The sequence below is a fragment of the Capra hircus genome, unplaced genomic scaffold (assembly GCF_001704415.2).
Source record: "Capra hircus breed San Clemente unplaced genomic scaffold, ASM170441v1, whole genome shotgun sequence".
Lineage (NCBI taxonomy): Eukaryota > Metazoa > Chordata > Mammalia > Artiodactyla > Bovidae > Capra > Capra hircus.
Window position 1 is genome coordinate 104,323 of NW_017189552.1, and position 21,365 is coordinate 125,687.

The 21,365-nt window shown below is 41.7% G+C and overlaps 1 protein-coding gene across 1 annotated transcript in view; it reads right to left on the reverse strand.

Moving 5' to 3' along the window:
- Positions 1 to 21,365, reverse strand: part of LOC108634524 (AF4/FMR2 family member 2-like) — a 424,707-nt gene that overhangs the window by 76,059 nt on the left and 327,283 nt on the right. The window contains exon 4 of the mRNA XM_018044451.1: positions 13,117 to 13,161. Within this exon, the coding sequence (XP_017899940.1) occupies positions 13,117 to 13,161 (45 nt within the window). The remainder of the gene's footprint in view (positions 1 to 13,116; positions 13,162 to 21,365) is intronic.

Consider the following 21,365-nt stretch of genomic DNA (forward strand, 5'->3'; position numbering starts at 1 on the left):
CCCATCAATTGCAGCACGCCAGACCTCCCTGTCTATTACCATCTCCCGGAGTTCACTCAGACTCACCTCCATCGAGATCGTGATGGCATCCAGTCATCTCATCCTCTGTCATCCCCTTCTCCTCCTGCCCCCAGTCCCTCCCAGCATCAGAGTCTTTTCCAATGAGTCAACTCTTCGCATGAGGTAGCCAAAGTACTGGAGCTTCAGCTTTAGCATCATTCTTTCCAAAGAAATCCTAGTGTTGATCTCCTTCAGAATGGACTGGTTGGATCTCCTTGCCGTCCAAGGGACTCTCAAGAGTCTTCTCCAACACCACAGTTCAAAAGCATCAATTCTTCAGCGCTCAGCCTTCTTCACAGTCCAACCATCACATCCAAGCATGACCACAAGAAAAACCATAGCATTGACTAGACGGACCTTAGTCGGCAAAGTAATGTCTCTGCTTTTGAATATACTATCTAGGTTGGTCATAACTTTTCTTCCAAGGAGTAAGCATCTTTTAATTTCATGGCTGCAGTCACCATCTGTAGTGATTCTGGAGCCCAAAAAAATAAAGTCTGACACTGTTTCTACTGTTTCCCCATCTATTTCCCATGAAGTGATGGGATCAGATGCCACGATCTTCGTTTTCTGAATGTTGAGCTTTAAGCCAACTTTTTCACTCTCCTCTTTCACTTTCATCAAGAGGCTTTTTAGTTCCTCTTCACTTTCTGCCATAAGGATGGTGTTATCTGCATATCTGAGGTTATTGATATTTCTCCCGGCAATCTTGATTCCAGATTGTGTTTCTTCCAGTCCAGCATTTCTCATGATGTATTCTTCATATAAGATAATTAAGCAGGGTGACAATATACACCCTTGACGTACTCCTTTTCCTATTTGGAACCAGTCTGTTGTTCCATGTCCAGTTCTAACAACTGCTTCCTGACCTGCATACAGATTTCTCAAGAGGCAGGTTAGGTGGTCTGGTATTCCCATCTCTTTCAGAATTTTCCACAGTTTATTGTGATTCACACAGTCAAAGGCTTTGGCATAGTCAATAAAGCAGAAATAGATGTTTTTCTGGAACTCTCTTGCTTTTTCCATGATCCAGCGGATGTTGGTTATTTGATCTCTGGTTCCTCTGACTTTTCCAAAACCAGCTTGAACATCAGGAAGTTCACAGTTCACGTATTGCTGAAGTCTGGCTTGGAGAATTTTGAGCATGACTTAGCTAGCATGTGAGATGAGTGCAATTGTGCGGTAGTTTGAGCATTCTTTGGCATTGCCTTTCTTTGGGATTGGAATGAAAACTGACCTTGTCCAGTCCTGTGGCCACTGCTGAGTTTTCCAAATTTGTTGGCATACTGAGAGCAGCACTTCCACAGCATCATCTTTCAGGAATTGAAACAGCTCAGCTGGAATTCCATCACCTCCACTAGCTTTGTTCATAGTGATGCTTTCTAAGGCCCACTTGACTTCACATTCCAGGATGTCTGGCTCTAGATTAGTGATCACATAAACATGATTATCTGGGTCATAAAGATCTTTTTTGTACAGTTCTTCTGTGTATTCTTGCCACCTCTTCTTAATATCATCTGCTTCTGTTAGGTCCAGACCATTTCTGTCCTTTATCGAGCCCATCTTTGCATGAAATGTTCCCTTAGTATCTCTAATTTTCTTGAAGAGATCTCTAGTCTTTCCCATTCTGTTCTTTTCCTCTATTTCTTTGCATTGATCGCTGAAGAAGGCTTTCTTATCTCTTCTTGCTATTCTTTGGAACTCTGCATTCAGATGCTTATATCTTTCCTTCTCTCCTTGGCTTTTTGCTTCTCTTCTTTTCACAGCTATTTGTAAGGCCTCCCCAGACAGCCATTTTGCTTTTTTGCATTTCTTTTCCATGGGGATGGTCTTGATCCCTGTCTCCCGTACAATGTTACGAACCTCACTCCATAGTTCATCAGGCACTCTATCTATCAGATCTAGACCCTTAAATCTATTTCTCACTTCCACTGTATAATTATAAGGGATTTGATTTAGGTCATACCTGAATGGTCTAGCGGTTTTCCCTACTTTCTTCAATTTAAGTCCGAATTTGGTAATAAGGAGTTCATGATCTGAGCCACAGTCAGCTCCTGGTCTTGTTTTTGCTGACTGTATAGAGCTTCTCCATCTTTGGCTGCAAAGAATATAATCAATCTAATTTCGGAAAAAGCAAGAGAGTTCCAGAAAAATATCTATTTCTGCTTTATTGACTATTCCAAAGCCTTGACTGTGTGGATCACAATAAACTGTGGAAAATTCTGAAAGAGATGGGAATACCAGACCACCTAACCTGCCTCTTGAGAAATCTGTATGCAGGTCAGGAAGCAACAGTTAGAAATGGACATAGAACAACATACTGGTTCCAAATAGGAAAAGGAGTGCGTCAAGGCTGTATATTGTCACCCTACTTATTAACTTATATGCAGAATACATCATGAGAAATGCTGGACTGGAAGAAACACAAGCTGGAATCAAGATTGCCGGGAGGAATATCAATAACCTCAGATATGCAGATGACACCACCCTTAGGGCAGAAAGTGAAGAGGAACTAAAAAGCCTCTTGATGAAAGTGAAAGAGGAGAGTGAAAAAGTTGGCTTAAAGCTCAACATTCAGAAAACGAAGATCATGGCATCTGTTCCTATCACTTCATGGGAAATAGATGGGGAAACAGTGGAAACAGTGTCAAACTTCATCTTTTCAGGCTCCAAAATCACTGCAGATAGTGATTGCAGCCATGAAATTAAAAGACGCTTACTCCTTGGAAGGAAAGCTATGACTAAGCTAGATAGCATATTCAAAAGCAGAGACATTACTTTGCCGACTAAGGTCCATCTAGTCAAGGCTATGGTTTTTCCAGTAGTCATGTATGGATGTGAGAGTTGGACTGTGAAGAAGGCTGAGCACTGAAGAATTGATGCTTTTGAACTGTGGTGTTGGAGAAGACTCTTGAGAGTCCCTTGGACGGCAAGGAGATCCAACCAATCCATTCTGAAGGAGATCAGCCCTGGGATTTCTTTGGAAGGAATGATGCTAAAGCTGAAGCTCTAGTGCTTTGGCCACCTCATGCAAAGTGTTGACTCATTGGAAAAGACTTTGATGCTGGGAGGGATTGGGGGCACAAGGAGAAGGGGCCGACAGAGGATGAGATGGCTGGATGGCATCACTGACTCGATGGAGGTGAGTCTGAGTGAACTCCCAGAGTTGGTGATGGACAGGGAGGCCTGGCGTGCTGCGATTCATGGGGTCACAAAGAATCAGACACGACTTAGCAACTGAACTGAACTGAACTGAACTGAACTGAAAAAAGCCAAATATATTTATATTCTGGCCCTTTATAGGAAAACTCCCCTTTACAGGAAATCTCTGCTCTAGATGCTTGTCCTCAGTTAATACATTTTTATATAGCAGTATATGTTACTGCTAAACTTTTTCTGGTCCAAGAACATTGGTGGACTCAAGTAAATTACTATATAGTTATACTTCTATGAAATTTCATTCTATTAGAATTAGTCCATCTGGTAAGCTTTTTTCCTAAATTTGACCCGTAACATTATCAGCAATCTCACCTAGCTTCATTGTTATCCACTGGGTCAGGGTCTGAATCCTCTAATAATCACTTAAAATCTACTCTTTCAGCCCTCTATCTTCATGGTGAAAGGCAGAATACAAAACAGTTAACAACATGGATCCTGAAGCCAGAATGCTTGGGTTTAGATCTTACTAGTTAGCTGTTGAAAAGTCATTTACGCCCAAAGTACTTCCATTTCATTACGTATATGGTGGGGGGGGGGCGGGGGTACTGATAACAGTATTTGTTCATTGGTATGATTTTTATATGTTACTGTATGTAAAATCCTTAGAACAGTGCCAGGTACCAAAAAAAAAAAAAAAGACCTGTTATTTAACTGCTTGATATTATTACTAGTGTGCACATTCCATTCAGACCAACCTGAGTTCCAATCTTGTTTCATCTGTTTAGTAGCTACATGATTATGTGATCTGGAGCAATTTATTCAACTTCTTTGAGGCCTCAAGGCTGCCCTTGACCCATTAATCAGTGGTCTCTGAATAATGAGCTAAACACTGCTGGAGAAAAATCACACAATCTACAAATCGGAGCCTGTACAAATTTTATGTCTTCAGGATCACCTGGATCCTTGAGGTTGCCTCATAATGAATCATTTAGCTAGCTCTCACTCTCCCTTTCAATGACTATTTCAACCCTCCAATCTCCTCAAACTTCTGAACTTTCCCCTGACTGCCTTCTACCCCTGCCAGCTTATCAGGAGACAGGCTGGAAATGAAAAATGTAAAAATTCTCCCACAGTTACTTCTAATATTTATATTTTATGTGTTTTTAATCTTTCATGCATTTGGAAATAATATTGCTGTATGGTGTGAGGAAAGGATTTAAGATTGAGGTTGAGAGAATAAAGATGTTAGAATATCATTTTCCTATTCAGAATGGTATGACTTTCCATTCATTTAATTATTCTTTGGTATCTCTCCTAGTACTTAGTGTGTTCCTATAACTCTGGCATATTTCTTGTAAATGAACACACAAGATATAAATGAAGTATTTTTGCCCATTATTTCTTAGAGTTAGTTGTGTGCTATGTCACTTCAGTTATGTCTGACTCTTTGTGGCCCCATGGACTGTAGTCCGCCAGGCTCCTCTGTCCATGGGATTCTCCAGGTAAGAATACTGGAGTGGGTTGTCATGCCCTTCTCCAGGGGATCTTCATGACCCAGGGATTAAACTCACGTTTCCTAAATCTCCTACACTGGCAGGCAAGTTCTTTACCAACAGCGCCACTTGGTTGCTTTACATATAAAGATGATTTCTATATATTTATTTTGCATACTGAAACTGTGCAAAATTGTATTGTTCATAACAATAGTTTTGGTTCTCTTGGGGTTTTCAGGAAAATAATATGTATATAATCTACAAATAATCATTTTACACATTCTCTTCTATTTTAATACCCCTTATTTCTTTAGTTTGTTTAATCACCTTGGCTAACCTCCAGAACAATATTCAATAATAAGGATGATAAAGAATATCTAGTCTTTTTCTTAACTATAATGGGAATGTCTCCAGACTTTCTCCATGAAATGTGACACTAGATTTTGAGTTGAGATGGATATATTTTATCATATTAATGATATTTCCATCTATTTCTATCTATCAAGTATAAGTGTTGAGTTTTGTCAAGTATCTTTTAGCATTGACAAAGATGATCATGTATTTTTTTCTTTCTTATTCTACTCATAAGAGACATTATATTAATGGATTTCTTAATATTGAACCAGCTTTATATTCCTGGAATAAAATCCACTGGTACATATCCTTTAAAACACTATCTGATTCTCTTTGTTAATATTTCATTAAAGAAATTTGCATCAAGATTCACAAATGATATCATTTTGTAATTTTCTTTTTTATATGCTGTTTTTGTCAGATTTTGGTATCAATATTATGTATTAGTTTAGCTTTTCTAAGAAAAATACTTTGCAAATGTTTCTTATTCTATGTTCTGGAACAGCTGGGCCACATTATACCTTAATGGTTTGGTTGAATTTCCCTATGAAATCTGGGAGAGATGATTTGATTTCAGTAATGGGCAGGATTAGTCTCCATCTCATTGATAGTGATAACTCTATTTAGATTTTCTCTCTTTTGAAGTCAATTTCAGTCGCTTATGATTATATTTCACTAGAAAAATCATCCATCTCATCTAGATGCTCACATTTATTTGTACATAGGTCAGTAAATTGTTATTCATGATTATTTAATTTTCTCTGTATCTGGGAGATTATTTTTCTTTATCCTGCCTTGTTTCATGTTTTGTGCTTTTGATATTTTTTTTTCTTGATAAGGATACCAAATTATTTATTGCTGTTTCTCTTTTTTAGGGAAAAATACAGATCTTAAGTGTGCTAATTTTAATAATTTTCTGTTCGTAATCCATTACTTTGTAGTTCTTTATTTACGTACTTTTAAAATAGCATCTTTAAGCTCTTGTATCACTGCTGTGGCTCTTGTCTTTTAGATAAAACTGCTTCATTTTCAAACAGTTCATGCTACTTTACTGGTCACAGCTTCAATCTGTCCCATAGCAAAATTTTTTTCTGCTACATAGTTTTGCATAGCTCTATTCTGAAGGAGATCAGCCCTGGGATTTCTTTGGAGGGAATGATGCTAAAGCTGAAACTCCAGTGCTTCGGCCACCTCATGCGAAGAGTTGACTCATTGGAAAAGACTGTGATGCTGGGAGGGATTGGGGGCAGGAGGAGAAGGGGACGACCCAGGATGAGATGGCTGGATGGCATCACTGACTTGATGGACGCGAGTCTGATGAACTCCCAGAGTTGGTGATGGACAGGGAGGCCTGGCGTGCTGTGATTGATGGGGTCGCAGAGTTGGACACGACTGAGAGACTGAACTGAACTGAACTGTACTGATTCTTTTTTTATCATTAGTAATTTTTTTAGGGACAGGCATTCTTCTTGGATCAGTTATTTGCAGGATGTGTTTATGGAAGTGGGGGCCATAGTTTAATACCAGACTAGCAGGCATTCACTTCTGAATTCCAGGATGTGTGACCAAGTGCTTGGGCTTTTACTTCTGCCTTATCATGAGACATCAGCTCTGTAGGCTGCTCTCCAGCAGCATCTGGCTCTTCCACCTTTTCTCAGCAACAAAATGCTTTCCACAAATGTGGATTAATCATGTAACTTCTCATTCAATTTTGCCTTTCCTACTTCTCAAAATCTGCATGTCTCAGAGTTGGTCCACAAAACTTCCCATCACAAACCTTTAAGCCCACTCCCATTATTGCAATCTCATTTTTGTCTTCTGTGGTGTGCCACTGAAGATCAGTGCCTCATCATCTATGCCCCAGATCTAGGACCATGGAATCATCTCTTGGATTCTTCTCTGTTTGATCTTTACAAAATTGTGACTTTGGCTTATGGATGTCTTCTAGTTAGAGCAATTATGGAGTTTACATTTCTTTTTCTCATTCTCCATAATACTTTTTGGTGATCAAAAAGAGAGTGGAGCAAATCATGCTTGATGCTTTCACTACAACTCTAAGATGCCTATCAAACTGATTTTGAGAGGCTAGTTTCTCCATGCATTTTTCAGAGACGCTGGTTTTACCTTTACACAGATGCAAACAGAGTGGTTAACCTTTTTGCATTATAATAGTTTTCCCAACCCAATCCCACTAACACAGCTAGGACAAAAAGACTGGTTCTTAAACAACAGTTGGAAGCTATTACTTCTTTCAGTTAAGCCTAGACTGCTTTTTGGCAAACTAATACATCATTTTATTACCATCCCAGTACATCCCAGATAGAGAAAGCAGGTGTAAATTCTACATGTGGCTTAAATTCTCACCTGCTTTCATTCAATTCAATAGAAAATAATAAATCACCATATTCAGAAAAGAAACAGGTTGACAGAAAATAGGCTTAGTTTTATACCATACCCCAAATATATACAAACTCATATATTTACTCAGCTATTTTAAAGGGCCTACTCTTGCTCACTCCCTGGACAGCTAAATGCTCAATTGCTAAGTTACTGGTATTTGACATCATCTCTTCCCTGACATGTCCAGGGTTTGACAGGTTCCCATGATTCACTGGGCCAGTCACCTTGTTACTCATGTTACTCATTTACCCAACAACGTCTGGATAATCATTTAAAATTCACATCATACACTAGCTGCAAACCCTCAGATTCCACATGAAAATATTTGTTCTGCTTGACGGGCTCTAAGAGCATTTGGAAGCCCACTGGATGGCTTACCTATATTGCTCACATAATAGTTGTTATAATTAAATTTATCATCTTTCTTCTGGGTTGGTTTGTATATAAGAAAAGAAAATAATGGGTAATATCTCTTATGGGCCAATTTGGTTCCATGAATAGCTCACCTCACACATGCATAGTATGTATTAAGTCCATTAGTGCTTTGAATTAGCTTCAGAAAAGGTAATACTCCACATAATTTACCCAGTCAAGGGCATTTTCACCTGCTGACAAATTTACATATTTCCCAATGTCATTAGGTAAGAGCTAGTCATCAGAATAGCAGAGGTGCAATCAGTAGTTAGTTCATTTATTTGACTTCATCAATGTTAACACTAATTATAGTCTAAATTATATTTAGCAATTGTTGTCTTTCTTAGACAGAAAACTATATTACTATTTCAAGAAACTATAATTTTGAAAGTCCACAGCAGAATAGGATAGATGCTTTTCAAATCATCCTGGAAGGATTAGTATTTAAGATGGCTATATAGAAAATCGTTTGCATGATTCCAATTTGAATATTACTTATACATTAATTTGACAGGATATAAAATCAATTGCCTAATTATTGGTTAAATTTATCGAAGAAATTCTACTGAAAGGTGCTTGATTATGCTGCATAGTTATGATAATATAATCAAATTTCCTTTCAGACATAATTGTCTGACCAATTTTGCTTCCAGATCCAATTTTCCCCCTCACTCTTGAGATGGGCTTTTTCACTGTTTCCCCTTTAAAAGTAAAAAAACAGCAAGGACTGTACATGGTCATCCTGTAATATTTGGTAAGTCCTTTCCACGCTAAAACTGTGTACCTAAACACAGTTTAATAATATACTTGACAATATACTTACTTAATAAGCAGAACTGCAATAACTTAGAATGCTGTAAACACAGATCATGCTGCAATCAAAAAGAGGTGCCCATGTCGGTGTTTACAAACCTGATCCATATGGCAGGAAGAGATTTGTAAGATGCTACAGTTTATCAAATCAAGTTCCCTAAATCCTAGCTAGCAAATTCAGCATCCCTCATAAACAGTGAATTACCCATACAGATGTTTGCTTATGAAATTATCAACTATGGAAGGTACTCTGCTAGGAAACACAATCTGTTCGGCGTCATATTGAAGAGAAGCGCTGTATCTGCATTTTTGACTCTTGAAAGGATGTAATTGATAGTCTGTTGATATTTTTAAGTAAATTCTTGCTAAGAACAAATAAATCATACCATTGCAGAACAAATAATCATTGAGCATGCATCCTCAGCTAGTAGCATTTAGTACATGCTGCTCTCCTTGCCTTAACTCTACCAGAAATGATTACTCTAGGACCCATAAAACCCTGCAGAGCTAGAAAAGAAGCTGCTGCTGCCACCCAGATTATTACATATGAGCAGCTTAGGAATCTCTCATATGATAAATGAATTGTAACTGCAGAACGCCATCACTAGGGCCAGAGTTGTTATTATTTTTCATTTCTGTTTGTACTCAAGGGTAGCTTGACTCTAAAGAGAAAATGACATGCTGATGGAAACAGGTACGCAGGCTTGACTGCACTGCACAGACTGCTGCCTTTAAGTTTCTGATCTGTAAAATTTATAATAAGCAATAATATACTTGACAAGAAGCACAGCCATCTGAATTTTCACAGCTTGTCTGATGGGAGAAGGGCAGGTGGCAGGAAAGGGCAGGTGGTAGGAAAGGTGTTGTGGGCTGGTGTATTCTGGTTTGTTGGAGAAACTATGTGGAATTATTTTGGCATAATTCAATGTGTACGAATTAAGGAAGCAATAGAAGCTGAAATGAACTGTTGGTTGATGCCATTTTAATGTCAATCATAAAATAGACCAGAGCTTATGAAATAAGGATGGGTTCAGGTAAGCCAACAGGAACAGAAAGCAGAAGGAATGGACAGCATGAGGGTCACTGAAGCCAGTTGTTTTCCCTGGGAACAAATTACTCAACTTCTCTTGGTATCTATAATAAGCAACTAATAACACAATCTTTCAGCTTTGTTGCGAAAAGTAAATGACATGAGGTACTTAACTCTAAATGCATAAAGTGGCACAATACTATTAATATTTTAATTAGTAGCAGTAATTTGTTATTGCTACGGTTGTATTATCTGAAATGAGATTTGAAAATATTCAAAATGGTCAGAAGAAAGAACTCATTTCTAAGACTGGCTCAAATTACGTTAGTTTGCTGAGATCTCCAGTTAAGAGTTGCTGGAAGTAAGTCTGCCAAGCCACCCAGGCCATTTGTTTTGAATCCAGAGCTTCTCATCGTAGGTTTGTCACAGGGCAGTGGACAGTTAAGTGCAAAGTGAAGACCACATTCTCCTTCTGCTTCTGCCATATTCTAGCCTTACCCACAGAGGCAAGTCATGTATAACCTCTCTGGGCCCCAATTTCCTGAAATAATTAGGGACTACCGTGTTTCCTGTGATCAAAATAAGAGAATGAGGTTCAAGTACTCTAAAATGCAGTCACGTGCTAGGACACAAGGTCACCATATCAGGGCGAGTGGGCCCTGGAAGACCAGGCAACATGGGTTCTGGGGTAGAATGAGAAGCTGCCCCAGTGTGGTAAAAGAAGGAGGAAAGTGGGTCTGAAGGGGAGAAATGGTGAGAGGAACCTTCAAAGGAAGCCCACTAGTTTGAATTTGAACAGAGTTTTGAAAAGGGGGGTGGGGTGCCAAAATCCAATACCTTAGGCTAAAGTATTTCCATTGCCTGAGTACTGAGGGGCTGAGAGCAGGGAGAGGCCAGTTGTGTCGCACTTGGTTAGTTAAAGACTGACCCAGTGTGAGATGAAGTGGCTTGGCCTGACGGGCTGTAGAGGGTAAAAAGGGGGAGTCAAGGAGGTGGGGAAATTAGGTGAGTGGACGGACGCGCAGTCTCCACATCACACACATCAATAGTGTGCACACTTTACAGACTCTTTCGTGGTGGGAGGAGGGTGGTGGGGAGGATAAGGAATGATGCCCTGTTTCCCAAACGAGGAAAGTGAAAAGCCCTACAGTTTGGAAGTGATATCATGTCAGGAGCAAGTGGAGGCAAGATCTTACCTGGAGCTAGTATGCCTTCCTCCACAGAGCCCCCCTTCACTGAGAAAGAGAGAGCGTGACCTCACTCTGGACTCTGCTTAAGTGGAAAAGCATTGAGGGGGTCAGAGAGAAGAGGAGAGACAGAGAACAGTTACCTCCCCACCCTCGCTAGAAGGAGGCAGATGGGGAACAAGGTGACCACCAGACTTAGTGTGGAATTGTCCACAGGGCTCCAAGGCCTGCAAACAGGCATGTGAACTTACCAGAACAAAAAAGGTTCAGTAAGCACTCTGTGTGCCATGTAATGTGGTTTATAAAAATTTAAGAATAAGCCATAAAATCTGAGATATAAACTTCAGAAAGCTGATTTTCATTCCAAGCATGGGGATTGAAATATGTCATTCTTCAATAAAGGAAAGCCTACTCATTAATGGTATTGTCAATAAAACAAAACAAAACAAAAAAGCCCCCCAGAATTCTATACAATCTATAGCCCTTCAAAAAAAAAAAAAAAAAAAGCCATTTCTCTAGATTCTCTTTCAAGAACAACAGAAAGTCTTTTGTTACTTTCTTAAAGGGTGCTATCTTTTATGAGCTTATTAAGGCAACTACTTTTCTTTCAGTGTTTAAGTGACATTCTGTTGTTTCTCTAAGTGGCTCTTCCAGCAGACTGGAGTTGCCAGGCTCCGCCAGGTGTCCAGATGTCTTTCCTAGCTCAGTCACTGTATGGGCCACCTAGGCACCAGAGCTGGGCTGCTCTGAAGTGGAGAATTTCAACTGTCACAAATGAAGTGGTGATTGTGAAATGGGTCTGACATTCTTTGGGAAGTTCAGAAAAGACCATGGCCTTAATTTGGAAAAGCAAGACTCTTGTAGGAACTAAAGGGAGAGGTTTATTTCAGCATCACCTTTTTTTTAAAAAGGCAGGTGGCCAGGACCCTCACAGTCTGGTGTATTGGGTACATCAGAGACATCTACACCTGAGGCAGGGAGCAAGTGGCTGGGTTCCCAGGGTGCATCACACTGTGGATTTCACAGCAGCTGTCCACGTTCCCTGCCCCCCGACCCAGATCCTAGGGACAAATGCCATCAGACTCTTCTCTTTAACAGTCAACAACAACGATCAATCTTGGGCTGAAAAAAGGCGCACGAATATTCACAGTAGGGGAAATCAGATGGCCAGTCAGCTAGATGACAAACAGGTTTCTGCTCTTTTTATTCCTTTGGGTGTATTTCCACAGGGTTTGCTTCCAGCACTAAGGCACTTAGCAGGGGGTGTGTCGGGGGAGCAGAGGGGACTTGGGTAAGTGACTAAAGGGGATGCAGCATTTTCACTGGCACAGAGGTTGTTTTCTTTCCTCAATGGAAAGCTGGCACAGTTTTCTCTGGGCCACACTGACCATTTCTCATAATAAGGAGGATTTATATACAGCTAGACAGCTTATAAGGGAATTAGGACAGGCATTATTGTCCTCTTTTACAGACAAGGAAGGGAGATTCAAAAAGATGAAGTTATCTGTCCAAATCACAGAAGTGACAACTTCTGGAGACAGAACTCACTCCAACTCCGATTCTTCATCACCTTAAGATGCCAGCAGCCAGAGATGGGAGGGAAATACATACTTCTGCCTTGGCTTTGGTTTTTCCTTTTGGTTTAATTACGTATTTTGGGAGAGGTCTTTCACAGCTCTGTGCTGCCTCCATGCCATTCTCATGAACCAAGTCACTCCCATGAGGAACATTTCCCACAACTCGCCATCATTCTCAACTCTCTCCTCATCTCCTCCCCTCCCTCCACCCCGCCACGTCTCATCCATTCATTGCAGGCCATGATCTCCATGACCCGGTCCCATCAACGATGTAACATGGGGCAGCAATAAGGCTGACCTGAGATCCCAGAGAACAAAAAGGCAAAGGTTGCGGGTAGGATGCTTGAATAAGGAACACTTCCCAAAGGAGGTGGGAAGTCTCTGTTCAAGACCTCAAAAGAAAGAGCCAGAATGATGCAAGAAGGGAGCAGATCAGGAGACTAGCTTGACTAGAGAGGGAGAAGAGGTGAGAAATGAGACAGGAGATGTAAACAGAAGAGTCTTGAAGTGGAATGCAAGGATTTCCCCATCATGACACTCCTGGAAACAGAAGAGGAATTACTTTAAGCAGCTTAAGCAGATATATTACTTCATTATTCAAAGGCAGAGAAATAGAGGTTTAAACTCACCCGCAAGATTTCTTCAACACAGCTTGGGTCACTGGGAAGGCTTACCTAAAACAAAATAAGCAAACAAAGAAAAGAAAATGAAGCATAATCTAGTTATTCTCAGCAAAGCAGATAGTATAATATTTTACCCTGTGGGAAAAATTGTAAAGAAAGTAAATATAGCAGTAGATGTGGATTTTCCTCCCTAGTAAATACAATGCAGTAAATATCAGCAAATGGCCAATTTTGTTTTCCTTTAATGAAGCAGTAAGACCACAGTGCAAGATGAGGAGACAGTCTTGTTCTGTCACCAATTTGCTCTGAGATGTGGAGCCATCCTCCCCCATCACCTGGGCTTCTTTTTGTTCATCCTTCCAAAGAAAGAGCTCACCTTCCTGGTCCTTGAGGCCTCTTCTACTCTCTGACATAGTAGTTCACCATATTATTCATAACCACAGATTTGTAAAAGAGGACACCTATATGAAACAGTTTTGTGACTAAATTAAGTCCCCTTTTAATTCAGGAGTCCAATCAGATGCCTACAATTCTTGTCCAAAACACTAAGGCCAAACTTTTGTGTAAATTGCATGCTTGCCCTGGCACGCAGAATCTCACAAATATCCACACTGAATGCCATGGGCTTTTTTTTTTTTCTCAGTGTGACTTATACCTTTCTAATCAATCAAAATTCAACCAACTAACAGAACTGTACTGACTTACTCCGCGTCTGGCACATGCATTTTCCTCCAGGAGCTCCATAGTCGGTGAAAGCAAGAAGTCAAATGCCAAAGAGTGACATCAAATCAATTAGCTGGGCATGATGAGGGACCTGGGAGGGGGACCACTACCTAGAGGAAGGCCTATGGGGCATGCTGTCACCTGTGCAGGTAAAGGCATTCCCCCAAACCTTCCGAACTCTCTCCTTCACACCATTACCCCCTCCAGGTTGGCAATTTGATCACCTCCAATTCCCTCCAGTTCCAGTAGGGAGAACATTTGGTCTCTTTCATTCATTGCCTTGGGAGGTGAAAGGCCAGTCCTGTAAAGAGAGCACTGCCACAGGGGCTATAGGTTCCAGGTCTCTCACAAGGACAATTAAGTCCCAATCCTCTAGTTACTCTGATACATTCAGGTCTAAATACAACTATATTTGGGGAAATGGGGGAGAGAATATGGCATCAGTTGCCCTCAATCTTAAAAAAATACAATTATCAGTAGTATTAAATAAGCATAACAATCACTCCTGTACATGCTGATATATTCATTTCAACCAGTGTGCATTCTTCTTCTTTTTTTCTTCTTCTCCATACAAAAGTTGCTGCTCTAAGCACCAGAAAATCCCTAGTGGGGATTAGAGAGTCACCAGCAATGACGGGGCCATCTAGCCTGAGTCAACTGGTATGGTTCCAGTGTACATGTGTTATCCTGGTGTCCCATTTCATCCTCAAAAATGTCCTGATTTGGATGATAAATTATATAGTCATCCTTCCAAGAACACAAATACTTGAGTACTGAGTGGAAAGAACAGTAGAAGTAAAGGCTGACAAACTGGCCAGGCAGACATTGTAAAGAACTTTAAATACAGGTTTTTGATAAGCAACCACAGGTGGTTTGATCTAGCAGAGTTGATTCATTCATTCATTCAACAAATCTTTTTTTAAGGGTCAGGCGCTGAGCCACCAGGCTCGTGTTCGACGAAGATGCAATGGGAAGAAGCAAAAGGAGACACAGTTTCTCCCCTCGTGGAGTTTGCAGACTCAGGAGGAAGGGAGGTGTGAAGAATCACAGTTAATAGACCATTATAACCAGTCCCGCAAAATGAAATGTTCTGTGTCCAAATAAGTGTAGACCAACTTCCCTCTTGGCAATCCATGATGCAGATTAAAGGCTCTGAGATATCTATCAAATCAGTTTAAAGCAGCATATTCCCAACTTTCTTGACATTGAATTGTTGGGGTTTTAGTTCTCTCTCTCTCTCTCTTTTTTTTTTTTTTTCAATTAACAATGATCACTGTTCCATAGAATGGGTGTTTGCAGAATATAAGCTAGAAGAGACTGGTCTAACATATTACAGGATTATAGAACTCAACTGATGATTCATAACAGCAAATAAACTCTCATTTCATCACTCAAGGATCCAGCAACTGTATTTTCTAAGACAGTTGTTGAATTAATGTATATCTTCCTGAAACACAAAGGTCAAAATGATTATAGCCAAGACTTAAATTTTCAGTATAGTTGTTGCACTGAATCAGCTGAGCTGCCCAAGCTAAACATATATGACTCAATCTCACAAAAAAGTCTTAGTTTTTTCTTTTTCTATGCAAACACACAAATGTTAACTTTGGAATAAAAATAGGAAAAAATGTCAGGAACATGCAGACACAGCAAGAACATTTGCCTATGTGTCTAAAGAGTTGGGTGGGAGGCCTGGCCCTATCCCTTAAGAACAGGACTTTATCACCTAACCCTCTGAATTCCAGTTTGCCCAACTATAAAAATAAAATTAAGTACAATAAAAGAATGATAATAATAATACCAGCTGTTTTAAAATCTCACAGGGTTTCTGTGAGCAGCAAATGAAATAAAAGGTATGCAAACCTGCTTTGTAACTGGAAAAGACCCATGCAGTGCATCAGGTTATGAGCCCCTGCCCTGCTGGTCTCCTAACTGCATCTTCCGAAGCCCAGTCTTCTTGTCTGCTCAAGGTAAGATCTGACTCACTCTTGCCAACTGCAAATATCATCTCTACACCTGGTATTATAAATATCCATTTCCTTATGGAGAAATGCTGTCAAAATACAAAGAGTTGTGGACTCTGGGGAAGAACTCTGCAGACACAGGCAGGCAAAGAAATATGCATCCATACCGAGTGTTTAGATTTTTTTTTTCTTTTTCAGAAAATACTGGAATCCAGCATTGACATGGAGTCACCAGTCCCACAAACTCATCTAGCCCTGCCCTGCGGATGTTTTCACCGCCAAGACCACTCATTTGAGCTGTATTTCCCCCCTCCCCTGCAAATGCTTTTGAATTAACCAGTGAGCATTTCCTCTGTGCCTAGAAGAGTGCTGGGCGAGGGGGGTCAGCGACACAAAGAACTATCAGACTTGGCTACTTTCTCTCAGAGGTAAACGTCTAGATGGGACAGGAAAACAAACAATTCGAGACCCACTGGGATGTACATTGTAAGGTGGTGGTGACAAGGGTAATAGGATCACATTCATTCGCCCGTCCGCCTATTCATCAGTTCTCCCATTTATTTCTTTAGACAACAAATCCTGATTGAGCTCACACTGTGCTCAGGATGGTTCCAGGGGAGGATTTAAAGACACCAAAGGCAACGTAATTTCTTCCTTTGCGGCTCCATGTAACTTGGGGGAGACAAACAGTTACGGAAGAAACAGACAATACGGAACAGGAGGTCTGCCTTGGGTGTCAGGGAGAGAGTACCTACCGGGTTCACGGACAGAGCCACGTCCGACAGGAGCTCCCAGCCGCCGAGGTCCCCGCCGTAGTCCTCGCCCCACAAGGGGGTGAGAGGCCAAGGATCTGACATGGCCGAGCAATGCCGGGCCACTCTGCGCTCTGGACAGAAGCTGAGCTCAGGCTGAGGGCTCGGCCCCCGCTGCCCGTTGCTCTCTCCGTCTGTCTGTCTGTCTCTCACAGCCCTCCTCCTCTCGCAGGAACTGTGGAGGAGTCACTCGGACAGGTGTGACAGGAGGCAGGAGGAGAACTAGTGGGGACACTGGGATTAGAACTGCCGCCCGATGAGTTGCCAAGCAGCCGCTTAATTCCAGAGCCACCTTCCCTCCCTTTCAATGCACTCTTGAGTATTCAGATAGTCCACAAAGCGCAAGTTAGCCACTCAGAGCCTGCGTCCCTGTGCATCCCCCTCTCCGCCCCCTCCTCCAGGAGCAGACAGCAAGCGGCATGCCGCCCGGGAGGCTGTGCTCTCACTCCTGGCCCCAGACGACCCTCTCTCTCAGGCTGGGCACAGATGTGGTCCTCTGAGGGCCAGGAGGGGCGGGCGTCCGCGTCAGGCAGGTGTGAGTTGACCGAGAGCCCTCCCAAGTGCCTACCCTCTCTGCGTGTGACAGTGCAGGCGGCCACCGCATGTAGCCACAGGCAGACCACGCTCAGATCATCTGCCTGGTGATCAAGACATATCCTAGGAAATAATCAAGGTACCTTTAAATCATCAAATATTCAATTAATTGAAGCAACAATAAATGAATTGCATAGGATATTTTAATCATTCTGGAATTAATCAGTTTGGAGCATACTTCTTGGAGATTAGGGTAATACAAGATATCAAAAATACCCTGATTGTGGCATTGAGAGACACTAATAGAAAACATGAAGATTCATGTGAAACATTAAAAGAGTCATGATCATCACATAGTTAACTGGGGGGAGTGTGATGCATGTCTCTGAGCACGTTATTATTAAGGGATTGCGAGGGAAGAGAGGTCAGTTTTTCTAAAATCATCCTTTTGCCATCAAAGTGCCCTATTCTACCCGCATTTCACCTTGACAAAGACTTCGCCCAGTGAAAGTCACAAATCTCACGTTTAATTGCCAGTGAATGCCTGGATTCTTCCAACAAGCGCAAGTGACACTGAGTGACACATCACTAACACCAAAATCCATGCTACTGGCCCAGTTAAACAATATCCATGACTGACACTGCTGGCAGCTTCCAAACTAATTCCATTTGTATTTTCAATAACAAATTGGCACATTCATCCCCGTGATTGACAGACATTCCCTGACACGGCATTACTAACAAAATGCAAACAGGTTATGATATTCTACTAAGAAATGAGTTTTCCATCTTTTTTAAATGTTTAACCCTCCTGATCAGTCATTTGTGCAAACAAGGAGCAGCAGCCTCTGAAGTTCCTATTTGCACACGATTTGAGATTTCCTTATCTCTCTTCCCCATCCAGCGAGTCCCTGATAAGTTCAGGTTAAGACCTTTCTGTCCCTGGTTTCCTGTCACATCTTAACCAGGCCCTGTTCTAGTTTGTATGCATAAGTCTCTGGTTAAACGGGAACAGTTAATATTACATAAACTGCAGACAGAAATCCTCAAGTGATAGAACTTTAATCAAGACAAAAAAGATTTCACAACAGTGACTTGGTCCAGCCAACCAGCTGGACCATTTCATTTTAATATAGCAAAAGTCCTGGGTATCCAAGGGCTTGGTGTTTAAAATACTGCTTCCAGCTAATTTTAAAGGGCATCCCATGGTCAAAACACCCCATGTAAAGCCAGCTAATATTCACTATTCCCTCTAAGAAGAGAAGCAAGAAAAAGTAGAGCATGAAGATTAAAGGAATTTATGACTTAACATTTTAAGCCAAGTACAGGAAGTGACCCTGTGTCTAGAACCTTACATGGAACTAAAACTGAAAAGGAGGACTCAGCGATCCCATTTTATTTATTTGAGCAAATCAATAGGATCATTTACCATATTTTCTGGGGGTGTAAAGAGCATGGGCTTTGAAGCTGGACAGACTTGAATTTTAATCCCACCTCTGATACTTGCTCTGTGAACTTGGGCAAGACACTTGAACTTCTTTGAGCCTCTGTTTCTCTGTCTATATAAGGGGAATAAAATTCCACTTCAAGGACTGTATGAGGTTGAAATAAAGTGAGGCATATAAAAGTACCTCAGCCTGGCAGTGGGTGCATCTGAAGCCTCCATCAGCACATTTTATTCTAAGTTCCCTCTAAGGCTCTTGGAAAGCCAGCACCCTGAGCCTTGGGACCACTGAGTACCTAGTTTAGTCCCCTTGTAAACTGGCCCTCATGACATCTTGTGAATGCCACTAATTGTGAAATCCTACTTGGGGGCCCAGTGTATAACGAGCCTCAGGCTGCTGCTCCATCTGGTGGCTCTTACTGAAGGTGACAAAGGAGGCTGGAGATGGGACTTGAGGGGGTAAGACAACAGAAAGCCAAGGGGGAGTGGGGGCGGGGTGGGGGAGGGGAAGGGTGGGCTTCATTAGGTATGGGCAACAGCAGAATGCATATGCAGAAAGGCCCATCATCAGCCCGAGGAGGACCTAAGGGCAGATGCAATTTAAAGTGAACAGTGCTTAATTCAGTGGGCTCTGAATAGCCATTAGCTCACTGTTCATTTATTTGGTCTAATAACTAGTTTCTATAGAAGAATGAGGTAGAAACGGGGAGTGGGGTGACAGTCTTAAAGAAAAATAAGGTACACGTCTAGAAAGATTACACTAGGAAACCAAGAGCCCGTCTGGAAGATGCTGGCTGCCTGAGCCCCAGTTCCCCCAGGACGCCCTGCCTCTAGTCACCTGAGCTGGGCAGGGAGGTCGCTCTGTTGGCTGTCACTGCTCCTAGACACATGCCTGGGCTGTGCCGGGTGGGCTCCCCAGGGACAGAGCCCCTCCTCCTCCATTCTCCAGGCCTCATCTAGGTGCGTTAATCTCACTGCTCTCACTCAAGCTGCACCCTCCTGCTCCTCTCATTGCTGGCTTCCAACACTCTGACCCAATTTGCTTGCCCCTTCTTGCCTGTGCTCTTCTCAGCCTTCTGTTTGCTCTCTGTGTCTGCCCTACAACCCAGAGACCTTCCAGCCATGGTCCCTGCCTTTTGAAATTCCTAGGCATGCCCAGGACTCCTCAGGGCTCACAAGATGCCCACTTCTGGCCAGTCCAGGTCCTAGCGCTGAAACCAAGGACTGTTTAAGATCAAAGTCTTGATTCCATAAAATCCCTACTTAGGGCCCTCCTATTAACATTACTGGCTATCTTGTGTGCAGGTCCATGATCTCTTCTACTAAAAGAAGATACTGTAAAAATACAGATATGCAGAGTGGAGTCATGTAAGACAATTTCTGAACCCCTATCCTTGGTCATTGTAAACAAAGTTAACACACATGATCTAAATATATAAAAAAGATGCATCAGGAAGCAAATTTACGTTTGAATTTTGTCAACTGAAGAGTGAATGTTGGGGTTTTCAGAGTTTTTTTATGCTCCCAACAGTTCCAGGAACAAGGTAAGCTCTCATACTTCGTAGCAATTGCTGATAAATATAACCTTAAAAGTCATGAAAAGGAAAACATCCCGATAGTCAGGAAATACTTCCCTGTCCAAGTTTTACAACTACTTAGATGTTTTATTTGGGACAGTTCATTGCCTCACTCTCCAGGTGACACAACCATGGCATGGGATCTGTTACAAGGGTCAGTGCCTTGTACTTCACAAAACTAATAGGAGGTCTACATATGATTACTCCTTCTTGTTCTGAAAGGACATTACAGAAGCAACAGCCAAAAGGTAGGAAGGACATAAGTTCCAAAAGTTACATATCTGTCATACACGATATGACAGCAAACTTATCCCACCATCAAGCAAACTCACACATACCATTGGTCTTACATTTCCTATTTTGCCACAGAATAACAGCACTTTCACCTTGGAACTTTCAGTTGCCAAGTAAGATGATCCTCTCAGGTATATTTTGGGTTCTATGATTTTATTCACCTTCTATTTTGTCCTGTTCTATTACATGTATTTTACTCTATGTAGTATCTACTTCCCAACTCCAGTGATTTTCTCACTGAAGCTAATTGTCAAAACCTGGGTGCACTTCCTCTCCTCTCGCTGACAGTTTTCAAATTCATGGAGAATGCAAACTAATTTTTATACTAACTAATACAAACATGAGAAAGCAGGCAAGTCTTATGTAACACGACAGGCAGCATACCTGTGCCCTAGGGCTCATCTGTGAAACTCGTTTCACACCCCAGTCATCCTAAGATGAAACTGAACCAGAAGACCATTTACTGTCCCTTGTGTGAGGAGTCCACATTTCACATGGCACAGCATCTGATCCATCTTGCGTGATGCATTTCAAAGCACCCATGAATTCTTAGGAGCAGCCAGGGAGGAAGCAAGCCAAGCAGGCAAGTGTGGTGTCCCAGGAACCTGGAGAAGAAAGTGCTTCAAAGGAAAATAAACCATTCAGTGAGATAACGATGCAGAATGGACCGTTGGGTTTGGTGTGATCTAGACCATTGGCCACACTGGGCAGAGCTGTTTCAGTCGCACGCTGCAGACGTGAAGCTGACTGGAGCGTGCTAAGAAGGGAGTGGGAGGGGTGGATGCAGAGAGCGGAGAAACAATTCCTGCTGTGACAGGGAGCAGAGAGATGGGGTGATAGGATGTGGCGATGCAGTATCAAGGTTCTTCTTTGTTTTGTAAGAGGGATGATATTAAGGCCTATTTAT